General features: G+C 32.1%; 3 protein-coding genes across 3 annotated transcripts; all 3 read right to left on the bottom strand.

The window, feature by feature from the left end:
• Positions 1-4,560: 4,560 nt before the first annotated feature.
• LOC121224425 (geraniol 8-hydroxylase) lies at positions 4,561-7,929 on the bottom strand. Its single transcript, XM_041107733.1, has 2 exons — positions 6,811-7,929; positions 4,561-5,264 (listed from the first exon to the last, which is right to left on the bottom strand). The coding sequence occupies exons 1-2, from the start codon at positions 7,756-7,758 to the stop codon at positions 4,638-4,640; spliced, it is 1,575 nt and encodes a 524-aa protein (XP_040963667.1). The 5' UTR covers positions 7,759-7,929; the 3' UTR covers positions 4,561-4,637.
• Positions 7,930-9,144: 1,215 nt separating this feature from the next.
• Positions 9,145-12,216, bottom strand: LOC121224424 (labd-13Z-ene-9,15,16-triol synthase, chloroplastic). Its single transcript, XM_041107732.1, has 2 exons — positions 11,069-12,216; positions 9,145-10,116 (listed from the first exon to the last, which is right to left on the bottom strand). Exons 1-2 carry the CDS (start codon positions 12,212-12,214, stop codon positions 9,490-9,492), a joined length of 1,773 nt encoding a protein of 590 aa, XP_040963666.1. The 5' UTR covers positions 12,215-12,216; the 3' UTR covers positions 9,145-9,489.
• A 592-nt stretch (positions 12,217-12,808) lies between these two features.
• On the bottom strand, positions 12,809-15,772 carry LOC107930991 (flavonoid 3'-monooxygenase CYP75B137). The gene is made up of 2 exons (XM_041107731.1): positions 14,680-15,772; positions 12,809-13,541 (listed from the first exon to the last, which is right to left on the bottom strand). The coding sequence occupies exons 1-2, from the start codon at positions 15,646-15,648 to the stop codon at positions 12,915-12,917; spliced, it is 1,596 nt and encodes a 531-aa protein (XP_040963665.1). The 5' UTR covers positions 15,649-15,772; the 3' UTR covers positions 12,809-12,914.
• Positions 15,773-16,023: the final 251 nt, after the last annotated feature.

The following is a 16,023-nucleotide window of genomic DNA, read 5'->3' as shown; positions in this document are numbered from 1 at the left end:
CCAAGTTTTTCGCATTTTTTGAACAAAGGGTAATCCTTATCTTACATGGTTCTTCATAACCAGGCTTAGTAGGCTTCATGGGTGCATATGTCATTGTAATAAAATAAAATGAAAAAAAATCGAAATATGTATTCATAAAAGAATAATTTTTTTTTTATCTTGAAAGAAGAATAAATTTCTATACCCTTTTGGTGGGAAAGGAGTTTGCTTTGCTTTCAAGAAATTAAAATCAGGTTAAAGTTTCTGTTATATATATAATATGTCAACTTAGGTTTACCCTAATTTTCATATTGGGCTTTTGGGTAAAAGCCCAAAATGCTTTCCCGAAAAACTAACAGCTAATCATATGCTAACAAAGTGGCTTTAAAGAGGAGTAAATAAAGAGAAGCCGATTTGTGTTAAGAATTTTATTATCAGTAGAAAAACAATTTACTAAAATTGAAAATGTTAAAATATGTCACAACTCTTTGTACTTTTCGAAAATTAGGAATTTAGCCATTATACTTATATTTCATGGAATTTAATCTCTCTGCTTTTCTGAATTCAAAATTCATGTTCAACTGTTAACATTGTTAACTTTATTTGTTAAATTCGTTATTGTGATATTTTTCAAATAAAAAATACTCACTTAGTAGCCGTGTAATTAAAAAAATAACTTTGTAATTAACTTAAATTTAACAAATAAAGTTAACAGTTGGACTTGGTTTTTGAAATCTGAAAGTAAAGGGACTAAATTCCTTTGAAATAAAAGTACAATGACTAAATTCTGAATTTTTGAAAAGCATAGGGACTTTTAGGCACATTTTAACCAAATGAAAAAAAAAGACAGAAACATACAAGAACACCTGTAATTATATTAGTTTTTCTTTTTTAAATAGACTGAAGCAAGATTTTACAATTAACATGCACAAACACGAGGCAATAAGATGAACAACAAAATCAACCCTGATTTGAATAAAACTAGTAGGTTAAAATATGCCAAAAGTCCTTGTACTTTTCACGAATTTGAAATTTAATCCCTATACGTTTATTTCTATGAATTTAATCCCTCTACTTTTTTAGATTTCAAAATTAAAGTCCAACTATTAACACAATTAAAATTATATTTTTAAATTTAGGTCAATTACAAGCATCTTTTTTTTTCCAGTTACATCATTGCTACCAAGTGAGTATTTCTTTTATTTTAACTGTCACACCAACAAATTTAACAGTGTCCCACCCGAAAATGTTAAAGGATAAGTACAACAACAATTCTAGGTATCTAATTATAAAACTTTCTGTTTATGAGGGTCGTAGTGTAATTACATGAATCTTGCTAACTGATTTGGTAATTGGTTAGATTTCAACTATTAGTCTCGTTACATTAGAACTGGGTTTTTCTTTAATGGGAAACATTATGATGATGAATATTAATTTTGATGCTGATGAATTGGTTTTGGTGATCGATTGCGGGAAGGTTATATAGGAGATAGATATCATTCCCTTAGGAGCACTCTCTCATTTATGTATTCATTTTTTTTATCTTCTTTTTTAGTTTGTTTTGTAAGAGAGAAAATTTAAGGAGCGGTCTGCTTGAGGGGAGAAACTAACGTATTAGCTTATGAAATTGGAAATTTAGTAAACTTCTACTCAAGAAAGAGGAGGCTCAAGCGATAGGGAAAAATCAAGTAGATGTAGTCGGTATAAGCTTTTAGGTATTTTGCGGTGAGTTTCTGAACTCAAATCCTCAGTGTTTGTTTTATGTATATCAGTACTGTGTTGTTGTGGTATGTTTGACTTCATGCGCTGCTGATGATGAGGAGTTGAATTATTGTGGGATGTTTTGTTGTACGGTTGAAGTATGCAAAGTGATGATCTACAAATGTATGTTTAGTTGTATGTATAAGTTTGTTGTTTTAATGAACTGTTACTGGTAAAGTAATTACTGAAGAGGTTATCATTGGAATGGTCTGATGGTGATATGTTTTGTATGATCTGTGTTGTGTTATTAACTGTATGTTTAGTTGAATGCTTGTTATATGTCAGTCGCAAAAATGAATGATAAGTGGAGTTTGAAGTACACGTGCTCATGGGCTAGGCGGCCCGGCCCGGCTCGACGGCCTGCCCGAAATATGGGAGGGTTTGGGTAAAAATATAGGCCCTAAATATGGGCTTGGGCAAAAAAACGAGGCCCACCACTTTTTTGGCCCAGGCCCGATATAATAAATATATATTTTTAAATTTTTTTTAATTTTAAAATATTTTTAAAATACTTTTTTTAATTATTTTTTAATTTTAAAAATAAATTTTTGGTATTTATTAAAAAAATGGGTCGGGCCGGGCCGGGCCCTAGCTTATAATTTTTCCCGGGCCAGGCCCGGGCCTAGGACTCGGGCCAAAATTTTTTATGGGCCCGGCCCGAACTCAGACCGGCCCGGCCCGGCCCATGAGCACCTCTAGTTTGAAGGTACGTAATGATAGATGGAAGTTGAAGAAATGTCATGTTGTACATCCAATGCCACATGTTATTGGTTTTGTCGCCCCTTCATATCCATGAGGGGATTTTGGGCCTCTCTCACGTTGGGTCCAATTACGAGTACTTCTCGAATTTTTTGACCCAATACTTTGTAATTTGATCCAACCAGATTCTGTTTTTCTATTTCCCAAAATAAACTTTAATATTTTATATTAAATAATTTTCTCATCCCAATTTTACCCCCGATAAAATTATGACGATTTTACCCCTAATAAAAGTTTTGAGAAAATATGTTTAATATTTCACCACTCAACATATTCATTATGACCAAATAATTTATTTTCATTTTCGAGCTTTAAAATAGCTTAAAAACATAAGCTTATTCTTTCGATCATTTGAGTAATCCATGTACATTTGCAAATGTATCATTTCTCATTTTCATTTCTATTTTGAGAAACCTACATTCATTTCCAAATGATTTCATTTCTCCATTTCGGAGAAAACCATAATTATTCCTGAATGTTTCCCATTTCTTTATTTTTATTCATTCCGTTCATTTTGATTCAAACATGCAATTCATTTCTAGTTTCAATGTGTTAGCGAAGTGATCGATTGAACATATGCAATTAGGGCTCAAATGATTTATAATTAAGTTATGACTTTTTGTCTATTAATTATAAATTTATTTAGTTACGAAGTCATTCCACTATAGTATCATGATTGAGCTCTCCTTAACAACATATTATTACGAAAACATCTACTCAATGCTTGTCTAATGACATTGTCATAAGTGTGTTACCCTCATAGGATATCTTTAATCACTTTAGGATAATATTCGCTCTCCCAATATGATTGGCCGATCCTCCTCTTATTGCCTTTTTGCGAATGACAGGAGGAAGAACTCAACAATTAAAGACAAGGGTCGATTAAAATACTAAGTGAGGTATCTGCAAGTGTGACATGTAAGTTGTAATATATTTGTACAATGATGTACAGGAGTACTCTGAGGATTGAACCCAAAAGAGTCGAAGATTGAACAATTTCTACTAATGAGCATGCAAAATAAAGAGTCTAACCAACTAATTGCTGAAAATTATATTATGACAAATCATGAGGTCAAGGAGAATTACACTAACCTACGATCTAGCTACCAAGGACTAAATTGTAACAAATGCAAAATTATGAAATTAACAAATAAAAAACAAATGGTGGTTGATTGATCTCGACGTGGTTTACTCATCCTCGAATTAGGGATCCAAATTGCTTAAACTCCTTAAATAGTTCCATTTTACCTTTCGATTTTAATTTACCAAGTTAGACAAATTAATCCGATTTATCTCTGGATCTCACCGGCTAACTCGGGACCACGAAATTGGTGCTGAAAAATATCTCCTCTCGATCTCACTTGCCTAAATCTTACCTTGGGATCATCAATCCTAAACTTTTAGGTTCATTCAAATTAGTTCAATTTATTACAATTTAATCCATCATCCAAAAATCAACTCACCACATCTCCATCAACCAACCCCATAAAAGTTTAGTTACCTATATTAAAAGTAAAGCTAATGAAAATGAAATAAGAAACCATAACAACCATTAAAATAAAGCTAAAGAAAAATATTAAAGTTTGGATTTTCAAGCTATATTTGAAGAAAATATGAGGATGATAAACTAGCAGTAAAGTAAAGCACAATAAACATTAAGGGTAAGGTTTTTAACAACTGAAAGTAAAAGAAACTGAAATAGCATTAAACAAAGAGTAAAATGTCATTACAAGTAAAAGAGATAAGCTAAAAGTGCAAATAAACCTAAGTTACAGTAGTAACTAACTCAACTAATTATGGAAGCAACAAGAACAAGAGGAAAAATGCAAAAAAATAACTTCTACAACTCTAGAAGATGATGAAAAATAAAAACCAACATTGTTAAAAAAATTAATGTTTTAGTTAGCATTTCCATTAAAAGGAAGCAAATTGACTCTTTTTGAAAGCTTAATGCCTAAATTTAGGTAAAAAAAAAGAATAAAAGCCAAATTGACAAAAGATGTAAACATTGAGGGTTAAATTTGACATTATGTCAATATGAAAAGTAGAAGGACTAAACTCTTGAAAATAAAAGTATAATGATTAGATTCTAAATTTATAAAGAGTACAAGGACTTGAAATATATTTGAATTGCACATCTATTGGTTTTGTATTGAATTAGATAAACGTGCAATAGGCACCACAACAAGCGGCTCTGCCTTTGTTAACATGAATCGTAACTTCTCTTTTACATCAGGTTGTCGCCCATCTGGCAATTCCCAATCAAAACAACGCAACAATGTCGCTAAAATTTGCATAATAATTTTCTCTGCCAATGGAATCCCAACACAAATCCTCCTCCCTGATCCAAATGGGAAAAAATGGAAACTATTTCCCGTATAATTCCTTTTCTCAGTGTCTTTCAAGAACCTTTCTGGTTCAAATCGAAGTGGGTCTTCCCAAAACTCGGCATCCCTTTGTATTGCCCGCACGTTGAAGAAAATACAGGAATTCTTAGGGATGGTGTAATCGGCTATGACGGTTGTCTCGCTCGGCATGTGCGGCACTAGCAAGGGAACTGGTGGGTGAATTCGTAATGTTTCTTTCACCACTGCATCTAAATAAAGTAGGCGAGGAAGATTGGACTCTTCGACAACGTTTTGGTCCCCAATTATTGCATCCAATTCCTCGATGACTTTTCTCAATTTATTCGGGTGCCGTAATAATTCCGTCATTGCCCACTCCATTGTCGCAAATGTTGTGTCCGTACCGCCGATTACCATATCCTATATCCACAATGACAAAAGATTAAGGCTGAGGAAATTTTAATTAAAACCGAGTTAACCTATCAAGTCAAGATAATTAACTCAAGTCAATTAATTCGATTTTGATTAAAGGATTCAATTAAAATATCCATATTACATTTGGGCTAGTTATTTATTTTATATTATAAATTTATAAGTTCCAATATAAGCGAGTGTACCCAATATTCAAAGGTTAAAATATGTTGCTAATTCTTTACTTTTATAAAATTTGAGATTTAATTATTATATTTTAAAATTTAAAAATTAAATTATTTTACTTTTCAATTTAGAAATCTTAATTTAGTCATTAACACCTTTAGTATTTCTTATTAAATTTCATTAACTTAGTATATATATTTTTCATCAATTATTATTACATCACGTGACAACACTCTAATTAATATTACAAATAAATAAATTTTGATGAAAAATACTATTGATATAAACTATTGAATTGAGATTTTTAAACAATAAAATTAACTTGTCAACTAATAAAATAAAATCTTCCTTTAAAATAAATCGAAATAAAATAACTAATAATATGTTTTAATTTTATTCAAACCCCAATCCTAAACCAATTAAGTCAGAATCGATTCGATTATTGTAGTTTTATCATTAATTTATTTTTGAAAAATTGACCAAATTTTTTAAAGCTAGATTAATTAAATCAACTGATTATATACCCTACAAAAAGATACCATAAATATCCAAATTCATAAAATTTATAATTAAACTGGCTTATATATATATAAAGGGTAAATCAAATTAGTAGTCACTTGATTATTGATAAGTTTTTTTGTCACCCAATCATAAAATGTTACAAAATGGTCATTTAAGTATTCAATTTTGTTTTTTAATTATTAATAATTAAATAGCTAGCAAAAAGATGATATGGTAGCTTTTAAAATGGACATAATAGCAACTTTGACCTCCATATTTATACATTATGTTAGTTTAGTCTTAATTCTAAAATTAACCCTCAACATTTACACATCATAAAATTTAATCTTTTTTTTATAATTTTATTTTTCTTTATGGTCTTTTCACCTAAAAAGTTTAAAAAAAAAACAAAGTTATCAGCTAAACTAGATAAAAGAATACCAAATATTGAAACACCAAAAAATTCAATATAATAATTTTTATATTTTCTTGTTGTTTTAAATTCAACCCTCAATGTTACACAAAAAAACAAAATTGCAAAAAAAAAAGAGACCAAATTACTCAATATATAAATATTGAGAGTTAGATTTTTTTTTAAAACCAAGACTAATTTGACACAATATATAAATGTTGAAAATTAAAGTTGTTATTATACCAATTTTAAAAAAAATTAAGTTAACTTTTCAAAAGTGATTTAACAGTTGGTAACAAATAAAAAAAATTTATTAATTGGATGACCTTTTTGTAAATTTTCATGGATGGATGACTAATAATATAATTTACCTATATATCGATATACATTTCATAAATTTAAAATTTTGTACCTATATTTTTATTTCTACCGGATTTCAAAATTGAGTCTACTTACCAGCAGCAAAGCCTTTATTTCCATCATGGATAACGAAGTTTTGGCATCGCCTCTTTGGTTCAGCTCCAACAATTGCTGCAGAAAATCCTTACTGTCCGCCATTTTTGGTCCCTCTCCGAGCTTCATTCGCTGCTTTATCACTGATTCGAGAAACCCATAAAACCATGACAAATGCTTCTTGGTTTTGGATTCAATTCCTTGTAAATTGAACGGCCTAAGCATCGGGAAAATGTCAGAAATATTGGGTTCTCCCATCAATTTCATAAATTCCTCTAATCGATCCTTAATTTCAAGCCCAAGCTTTGCTTCTTCTCCATTCAATGAACCACCCCATAGCATGCTGATCGTAACGCTCAGCGTTGTTAAGAATATTTGTTCGCTGAGGTTAATGGGTGACCCGATTTTTCCATGGATATTCTTCACCATTTGTCGGATCTCTCGTCGGCGAAATTCGTAGCACGCATCGAGGCCTTTGTTGCTCATGATTTCACGTACGACGAGCTTACGTAGCTTCTGCAATTCTGGGCCGTTGGATCTCCACACAATGTCAAGTCCGCCAAAGGTTCCTTTTATGGCCGCCACCGGAATGTCGCGGTTGGCGAAAATGGCGTCGTGGTCTTTGAGGATTTGTTTTGCGATTGATGGTGAGCTTATGATGATGTAAACTTTTCTTCCCAGCTGAAGCTTGATGATACGACCGTGGATTTGGGATTGCTTGGTTACGTATTGGAGGAAATCGGGTTTGATGAAGAGGAGGTGGCCGAGCATCGGCAAGCCTACCGGGCCTGGCGGCGACAGCTTAGTTTTGATGACGTGTTTCTTAACCAACCGTGAGAAATAGATAATTAGTAGCGTCGCCACCGTGAGAGTGGCTGCAACTTCGGTGATAGTGAATGCAGCGAGTCCATCGCCGGCAAGGACTACAACCTTATCGTAGAAGTTCGACATCGATGGGTACTCTGGTTTGAATAGGAAAAAAGATAAGAGGCAGTGGAAATGTAGTCTCGTGACAACAACTCTCCCAGTCACAAATCTGAATTTCCGTTTCTACAACCTTCTATCAAAATATCTTTCACCTTTTTTTATATATATTTTATTAAAGAAAAATCTCATCGCCATGCCACATGTCCGATGTCATTCCTCTTCAATATCATCCACTCCTTTCTGTTCTTTCATGGTTAAATTCTACTCCAAGTCCTTGCTCTTTTTCTCATCCATTTAATCTAATCCTTTCCCTATTTTTATTTTTACACTATCACCCAAAACTTCTCACACTTATACAATTTAACCCATTTCTTAAATTAATTTTCCCAAATTCAAAAGTCCGTTTAATTTCTTATAATTTCCAATCACCTTCCCTACTAATATTAATAAGTATATTTTTTTATCTACTCCGAAAATTTCAAGCACGTGCCAACCCGAATTAACACTGTTCACTTCTCGAGAGATGTTACATAATTATTGAAACTTTTATCTAAGGACTACTATTAATCCAATTTTTTGAGTTATTCGATTTTACTTGAAAGAATTAAAAATTTTTTGAATTTCGATTTAATCGAATTGAGTTATTTGAGTTATTCGATTTTTTGAGTCAACTTGAATAAGTGATTTGGTTTTTCAAGTTCAAGTCGAGTTAAATTTCACAATTCAAATGACTTGAATAACATATTGATGTAAATACTCCTTTCGCCCCTATCAATTTCGAAAATGCACAAATTATTCTCATTCAACAAAAAAGAAATCAAAATAATTTTAAAAAATTCAAAACATTCATAATTTTTTATTTAAAAAATTATGAAAATAGAAAATTTAAAAAAAATTAAAAGAATCCAAAATAATAATTTTGAAGGCTTAAACAAGTAAATTACCAATTCGACAAGTTTAGTTTTTTAAAATTTAATTCGAACAATTTCACTCGATTTGATTTCACTTAACTCGATTTGAAAAAAAAATTCAAATCAAATTAGGTTGATAAAATAGGACTCATTAACTCAACTAACCCGAAATTGAATGCACACCTCTTTCACATCCGTCTTTGTTTGATATTTAATTTAACATGTAAGGAATAATTTGTCCGTTTTTGTTTGATATTTGAGTTAAAAGTTTTTTTTACATAAAATAAAAAGTTATAAATTATTAATTTATATTAAATTTGATGTACATAAACTACATAAATAGAGCATAAAATATGATAGTTAAATTATTAAAATATTAATCATATAAAAAATTATAAAAATATGTAAAATCACTTAAATTTTAATGCGAAATAATCTCGAGTAAACGTTTGAGTAACATGAAAACGTGAGTTGATAGTCGCGTAAATGAACAATGAAATAACACAAACAAATATACCCATTGGCAGATGGCCACACGTATAACATCATATCAAAACACATGTACATGACATATATTTAAATATATGCATATTCTATGACCCGTAAAATATATGAACATGCAAATATATAGATTAAAAATACATATTTTCATCCTACCATAAGAGTGCATGATATAGTTTCAAGATATATATATATATATATAAAAATAACCGTATAGTCATACGGTTATTATAATACTAATAAAAATAAGTAAATGGTTTAAATTTCTATAAATAAAAGTACAAGGATTAAATTTAAAATTTATGAAAAGTATAATGACTTAAAGCATATTTTAACCACAAATTTATTGATATTGCATTGAATTAGATGAACGCGCAATGGGCACAGCAACAAGCGGCTCCACCTTTGACAACACCAATCGTAGTTGCTCTTTCACATCAGGTTTTCGCCCATTCGGCAATTCCCATTCGAAACAATGCAACAATGTCACCAACACCAGCATCATAATTTTCTCTGCCATTGAAATCCCAACACAAATCCTCCTCCCCGATCCAAACGGGAAAAAATCGAAATTATTTCCCTTATAATTCCTTTTCTCAGTGACATTCAAGAACCTTTCCGGCTCGAATTGAAGAGGGTCTTCCCAGAATTGGGTGTCCCTTTGTATTGCCCACACATTGAAGAAAATATTGGAATTTTTTGGGATAGTGTAACCGGCTACGACGATGGTCTCGCTCGGCATGTGTGGCATTAGCAAAGGAGCCGGTGGGTGAATTCGTAACGTCTCTTTCACCACAGCTTCTAAATAGAGTAGGCGAGGAAGATGGAACTCTTCAACAATGTTTTGGTCACCGATTATTGCATCCAATTCCTCAACGACTCTTCGCAATTTATCTGGGTGTCGTAGTAATTCCGTCATCGCCCACTCTATTGTTGTAAATGTCGTGTCCGTAGCGCCAGTTACAATATTCTATACTCACAATTAGAGACAAAAGATTAAAGTTGAACAAAATTTAATTAAAATCGAATTAATTTATCGAATCGAAATAATTTAATTAATTTAATTCTATTAAATTAATTAAATTTTGATCAGAGTGTAAAATTAAAATACATTAGGTAAGTTGGATGTTTATTTTTAAATCAATAGCAAAATTAAGTGATTTTATATACTTTAAAATAAGTTCCAATCCAATTAAATGTACCCTTTATTCAAAGGTTAAAATACCTTTATATTTTTAATTTAAAAATTATAGTGCAGTCATTAACATCTTTAGTATTTCAGTTAAATTTTATTAAGTTAGTATATTTATTTATTTTATCAATTATTATCACCACATATGACAACACTCAAATTAATATTTCATGTTGGTAAATTTTGATGAAAAATATTTTTGATATTAACAGTTGAATTAATATTTTAAATATAAAATTAACTTACAAAATCCTAAATTTTATCTCCAAAATCATATAGTTTATAACGAAACCGATCAATTCCATGGATTGCTATGTACCTTTTTCTAAACCATGTCTATATATATACATATATGTCTGGGAATGGATCAACTTATGTTGATGTGAAATTGGAGTAATTTACACATTTTTGTATATTTTTATACCATTAATATTTTAATGAATGAACAATTAAAATTTCTTTTACATAAAACGAATAGTTAAAAATTTTTAATTTATGCCAAACTTGATAAGCATGATTTACATGAATAGAGTATGAACTATGAAATATGACCGTTGATTTATTAAAATATTAATTGTGTAAAATGTTACGAAAGAGTATAAAACCACTTAAATTTTATATCGGTATGCCGGATTAAAATATGTAATATAGTTTTTGTAATTTTTTAAAATTTAGTAATGTAGTTATATTTTTAGAATTCCGGATTTCAAAATTCAGTGTGTATGCTTACCAGCAAGACACCGTTTATTTCCTTCATGGATAATGAAGTTTTGACATCTCCTGTTTGGTTCAGCTCCAACAATTGCTGCAAAAAATCCTTACTATCAGCCATTTTGGGTCCCTCTCCGAGCTTCTTTCGCTGCTCTATCACCGATTCGAAAAACTCATAAAACCACGAAATATTTTTCTTGGCTTTGGATTCAATTCCTTGTAAATCAAATGGCCTGAGCACCGGGAACATATCAGAAACATTGGGTTCTACCATCAATCTCATAAATTCCTCGAATCGATCCTTAAATTCAAGCCCAAGGTTCAATTCTTCTCCATTCAAAGAACCACCCCATAGCATGTTAACCGTAACGTTGAAAGTTGTTAAGAATATTTGTTCGCTGAGGTTAATGGGTGACCCGATTTTTCCATGAATATTCTTCACCATATGTCGGATCTCTCGTTGGCGAAACTCGTAGCAAGCATTGAGGCCTTTGTTGCTCATGATTTCACTTACGACGAGCTTTCGTAGCTTGTGTAATTCTGGGCCATTGGATCTCCACACAATGTCGAGTCCGCCAAAGGTTCCTTTTATGGCCGCCACCGGAATGTCGCGGTTGGCGAAGATGGCGTCGTGGTCTTTGAGGATTTGTTTTGCGATTGATGGTGAGCTTATGATGACGTAAACTTTTCTTCCCAGCTGAAGCTTGATGATGGGGCCGTGGATTTTGGATTGCTCGGTTACGTATTGGAGGAAATCGGGTTTGATGAAAAGGAGGTGGCCGAGTATCGGCAGGCCTATCGGGCCTGGTGGCGGCAGCGGCGAAGGCTTGGTTTTGATGATGAGTTTCTTAACCAACCGTGAGAAATAGATAATTACTAACGTCGCCACCGTGAGAGTGGCTACCACTTCGGTGATGGTGAACGCAGCCAGTCCGTCGTGGCGGCGCAACCAACCTTCGCCAGCAACCTTATCGTAGAAGTTCGACATGGGTGGGTAGTCTGGTTGGAATAGAAAAAAAAGCAGAGGGAATGAAGTACTTATTTGAATTATTAAAAAATTATGTAATTCACCACTTCCCTGAGAATTGGAAGACTTAATTACAATCATATATAATAAAACGAGATTACAGCAATATGAGGTTGCGGCAATTGGAGGTAATAGCATTTCCTCATCTGTCGCCATAAATATTCTAAATGTGATAAACAATTAATCATCAACTTTCCAGAATTGTTGAACTTTCTAGAGATAGAAATTTTGATTGTAATTACACAGAACAATTTATAAAACTAAACTTATTTATTGTATTAAATATAAGTATTTAATGGATAATAAGATCAATAATATTCATACTATTATCTCTTTTTTTTATATATGTATATGTATATGTATATATATTCAAATCAGCATCTATTTGATGCATGGTAGGGTGAATGTCGCCCCACTCACCATGCTTATCTCTTTTCCTTTTAATATTATATTATTACCACTTATGCATATTAATAATGAAATTATAATATAAACACAAAATATCTTATTTATACCTTAATATAACATTGATTCACTAGTCTCGAGCTTCAACTTCAAGTTTTATGTAATTCCACATTTCGGGTTCATTTCAAAAAAAAAAAAATCAAATTTTGAGATTCATGGCAAAGTTTAAATTTTGATTAAGTTCCAAATTTTAAATAAAACTCGAAATTTGAGTTAAATTGAATCCAAAAAAAATATTCGAATTAACCTAAATATGAGCGTGAATACTAATAAAAATAAGTAGATAGATTAAATTTTTATAAATAAAAGTACAAGGATTAAATTTAAAATTTATGAAAAGTATAATGACTTAAAGCATATTTTAACCACAGATTTATTGATATTGCATTGAATTAGATGAACGCGCAATGGGCACAACAATAAGCGGCTCCACCTTCGACAACACCAATCGCAGTTGCTCTTTCACATCAGGTTTTCGCCCATTCGGCAATTCCCATTCGAAACAATGCAACAACGTCGCCAGCACCAGCATCATAATTTTCTCTGCCATTGAAATCCCAACACAAATCCTCCTCCCCGATCCAAACGGGAAAAAATCGAAACTATTTCCCTTATAATTCCTTTTCTCAATGACATTCAAGAACCTTTCTGGCTCGAATTGAAGAGGGTCTTCCCAGAACTCGGCGTCCCTTTGTATTTCCCACACGTTGAAGAAAATATTAGAATTTTTAGGGATAGTGTAACCGGCTACGATGATGGTCTCACTCGGCATGTGTGGCATTAGCAAAGGAGCTGGTGGGTGAATTCGTAATGTCTCTTTCACCACAGCTTCTAAATAGAGTAGGCGAGGAAGATGGAACTCTTCAACGATGTTTGGGCCACCGATTATTGCATCCAATTCGTCGACGACTCTTCGCAATTTATCTGGGTGTCGTAGTAATTCCGTCATCGCCCACTCCATTGTTGTAAATGTTGTGTCCGTAGCGCCGTTTACAATATTCTATACCCACAATTTGAGACAAAGGATTAAAGTTGAGCAGATTTTAATTAAAATCAAATTAATCGATCTAATTGAGATAATTTAATTAATTTAATTATGATTAGAGTGTTAAATTAAAATACATTATATAGGTTGAATGTATATCAATAGCGCTGGGTTTTATATACTTTAAAATAAGTTACAATCAATTAATTAATGTACCCATTATTCAGGATTTGAGATTTATTCATTATATTTTCAATTTAAAAATTGTAGTTTAGTCATTAACACCTTTAATAATTTAGTTAATTTTTATTAACTTAGTTTTTATCCATTATTATCAAATTATATGAAAATACTAATATTTCAAATTGATAAATTTTGACAAAAAAATCTCTCATATTAACAGTTGAATTAAGATTTTGAATAAAAAAAAATTAACTTCTTAGAAACAAAATCTTAAATTTTATCGAAATAAAAGCACTAACAATGTGTTTTAAGGTTATTCAAAACCTAAACCTAAATATATTTTAACAAAAACAATGAAATTCATCAATATTCCTTATTTTTAAATTAAATATTATTGTGTTTTCATCTTTAAATCAGCTCGGTTACTAATTTTTATTTTAGAAAAATCGATTACTTTTTTTAAGCTGAACTAATTAAATCAACCAATTACACACCCTACAAAACATACCGGAAATCTCCAAAATCATATTGTTTACAACTAAACCGACCAATTTCATCGATTGCTATGTATTTTTTTTAAACCATGCCTGTATATAAGGGAAAGAATCAATTTACATCGAAATTTGAGTAATTTACATATTTTTGTATATTCTTGTATGATTAATATTTTAACGAATGAATATTTGAATTTTTTTTTTACAAAAAACGAATAGTTAAACATTTTAATTTATACTAAACTTGATGTGCATGATCTACATGAATAATTTATGAAATATGACCGTTGTTTTATTAAAATATTACTCGTTTAAAAAGTTAAGAAAAAATGTAAAACCACTTAAATTTGTTTTACACTGATATACCCGAATCTCGCCCTAGGTTAAAATATGTTAGTTTTTGTAAATTTTTGAAATTTAGTAATGTCGTTATATTTTTAGAATTCCGGATTTCAAAATTTAGTGTGTATGCTTACCAGCAGCACAGCGTTTATTTCCTTCATGGATAATGAAGTTTTGACATCTCCTGTTTGGTTCAGCTCCAACAATTGCTGCAAAAAATCCTTACTATCAGCCATTTTTGGTCCCTCTCCGAGCTTCCTTCGCTGCTCTATCACCGATTCGAAAAACTCATAAAACCATAAAATATTTTTCTTGGCTTTGGATTCAATTCCTTGCAAATCAAATGGCCTGAGCACCGGGAACATATCAGAAACATTGGGTTCTACCATCAATCTCAAAAATTCCTCGAATCGATCCTTAAATTCAAGCCCAAGGTTCGATTCTTCTCCATTCAACGAACCACCCCAAAGCATGTTAACCGTAACGTTGAACGTTGTTAAGAATATTTGTTCACTGAGGTTAATGGGTGACCCGATTTTTCCATGAATATTCTTCACCATATGTCGGATCTCTCGACGGCGAAACTCGTAGCAAGCATTGAGGCCTTTGTTGCTCATGATTTCACTTACGACGAGCTTTCGTAGCTTGTGTAATTCTGGGCCATTGGATCTCCACACGATGTCGAGTCCGCCAAAGGTTCCTTTTATGGCCGCCACCGGAATGTCGCGGTTGGCGAAGATGGCGTCGTGGTCTTTGAGGATTTGTTTTGCGATTGATGGTGAGCTTATGATGATGTAAACTTTTCTTCCCAGCTGAAGCTTGATGATAGGGCCGTGGATTTTGGATTGCTCGGTTACGTATTGGAGGAAATCGGGTTTGATGAAAAGGAGGTGGCCGAGTATCGGCAGGCCTATCGGGCCTGGTGGTGGCGGCGGCAGCGACTTGGTTTTGATGATGAGTTTCTTAACCAACCATGAAAAAAAGATAATTACTAACGTCGCCACCGTGAGAGGGGCTGCCACTTTGGTGATGGTGAACGCAACCACTCCGTCTTGGCGGCCCAACCAACCTTCGCCAATAACCTTGTTGTAGAAGTTCGACATTGGTGGGTACTCTGGTTGGAATAAAAAACATGCAGATGGAATGGAGGACTTATTTGAATTATTAAAAAATTATGAACTTCGCCACTCCCTGAAGGACTTAATTATAATCATATATATATATACCAAGAGGAGGTTACAGCAATATGAGGGGGCGGCTATGGAAGCTTATGGCAATACCTCATTCGTGGCAATAAATATTCTAAATGTGAAACAATTATTGTCAACTTTCCAGAAACAGAATAATTTATGAATTATTCTTGAATTGAAAATAAATAAAATTAAACTCCATGTGATAACTTGATAGTTAAGAGTATTCACCGCTCATCTCAAGTATGGTTTGAATTCGAATCACGTTAGCTACATTTATTATTTGAG

Source organism: Gossypium hirsutum, chromosome D12, assembly GCF_007990345.1.
Source record: "Gossypium hirsutum isolate 1008001.06 chromosome D12, Gossypium_hirsutum_v2.1, whole genome shotgun sequence".
Classification (NCBI taxonomy): domain Eukaryota; kingdom Viridiplantae; phylum Streptophyta; class Magnoliopsida; order Malvales; family Malvaceae; genus Gossypium; species Gossypium hirsutum.
Note: the sequence above shows the minus strand (reverse complement) of the source record. Positions and strands in the feature narration are given on the sequence as shown.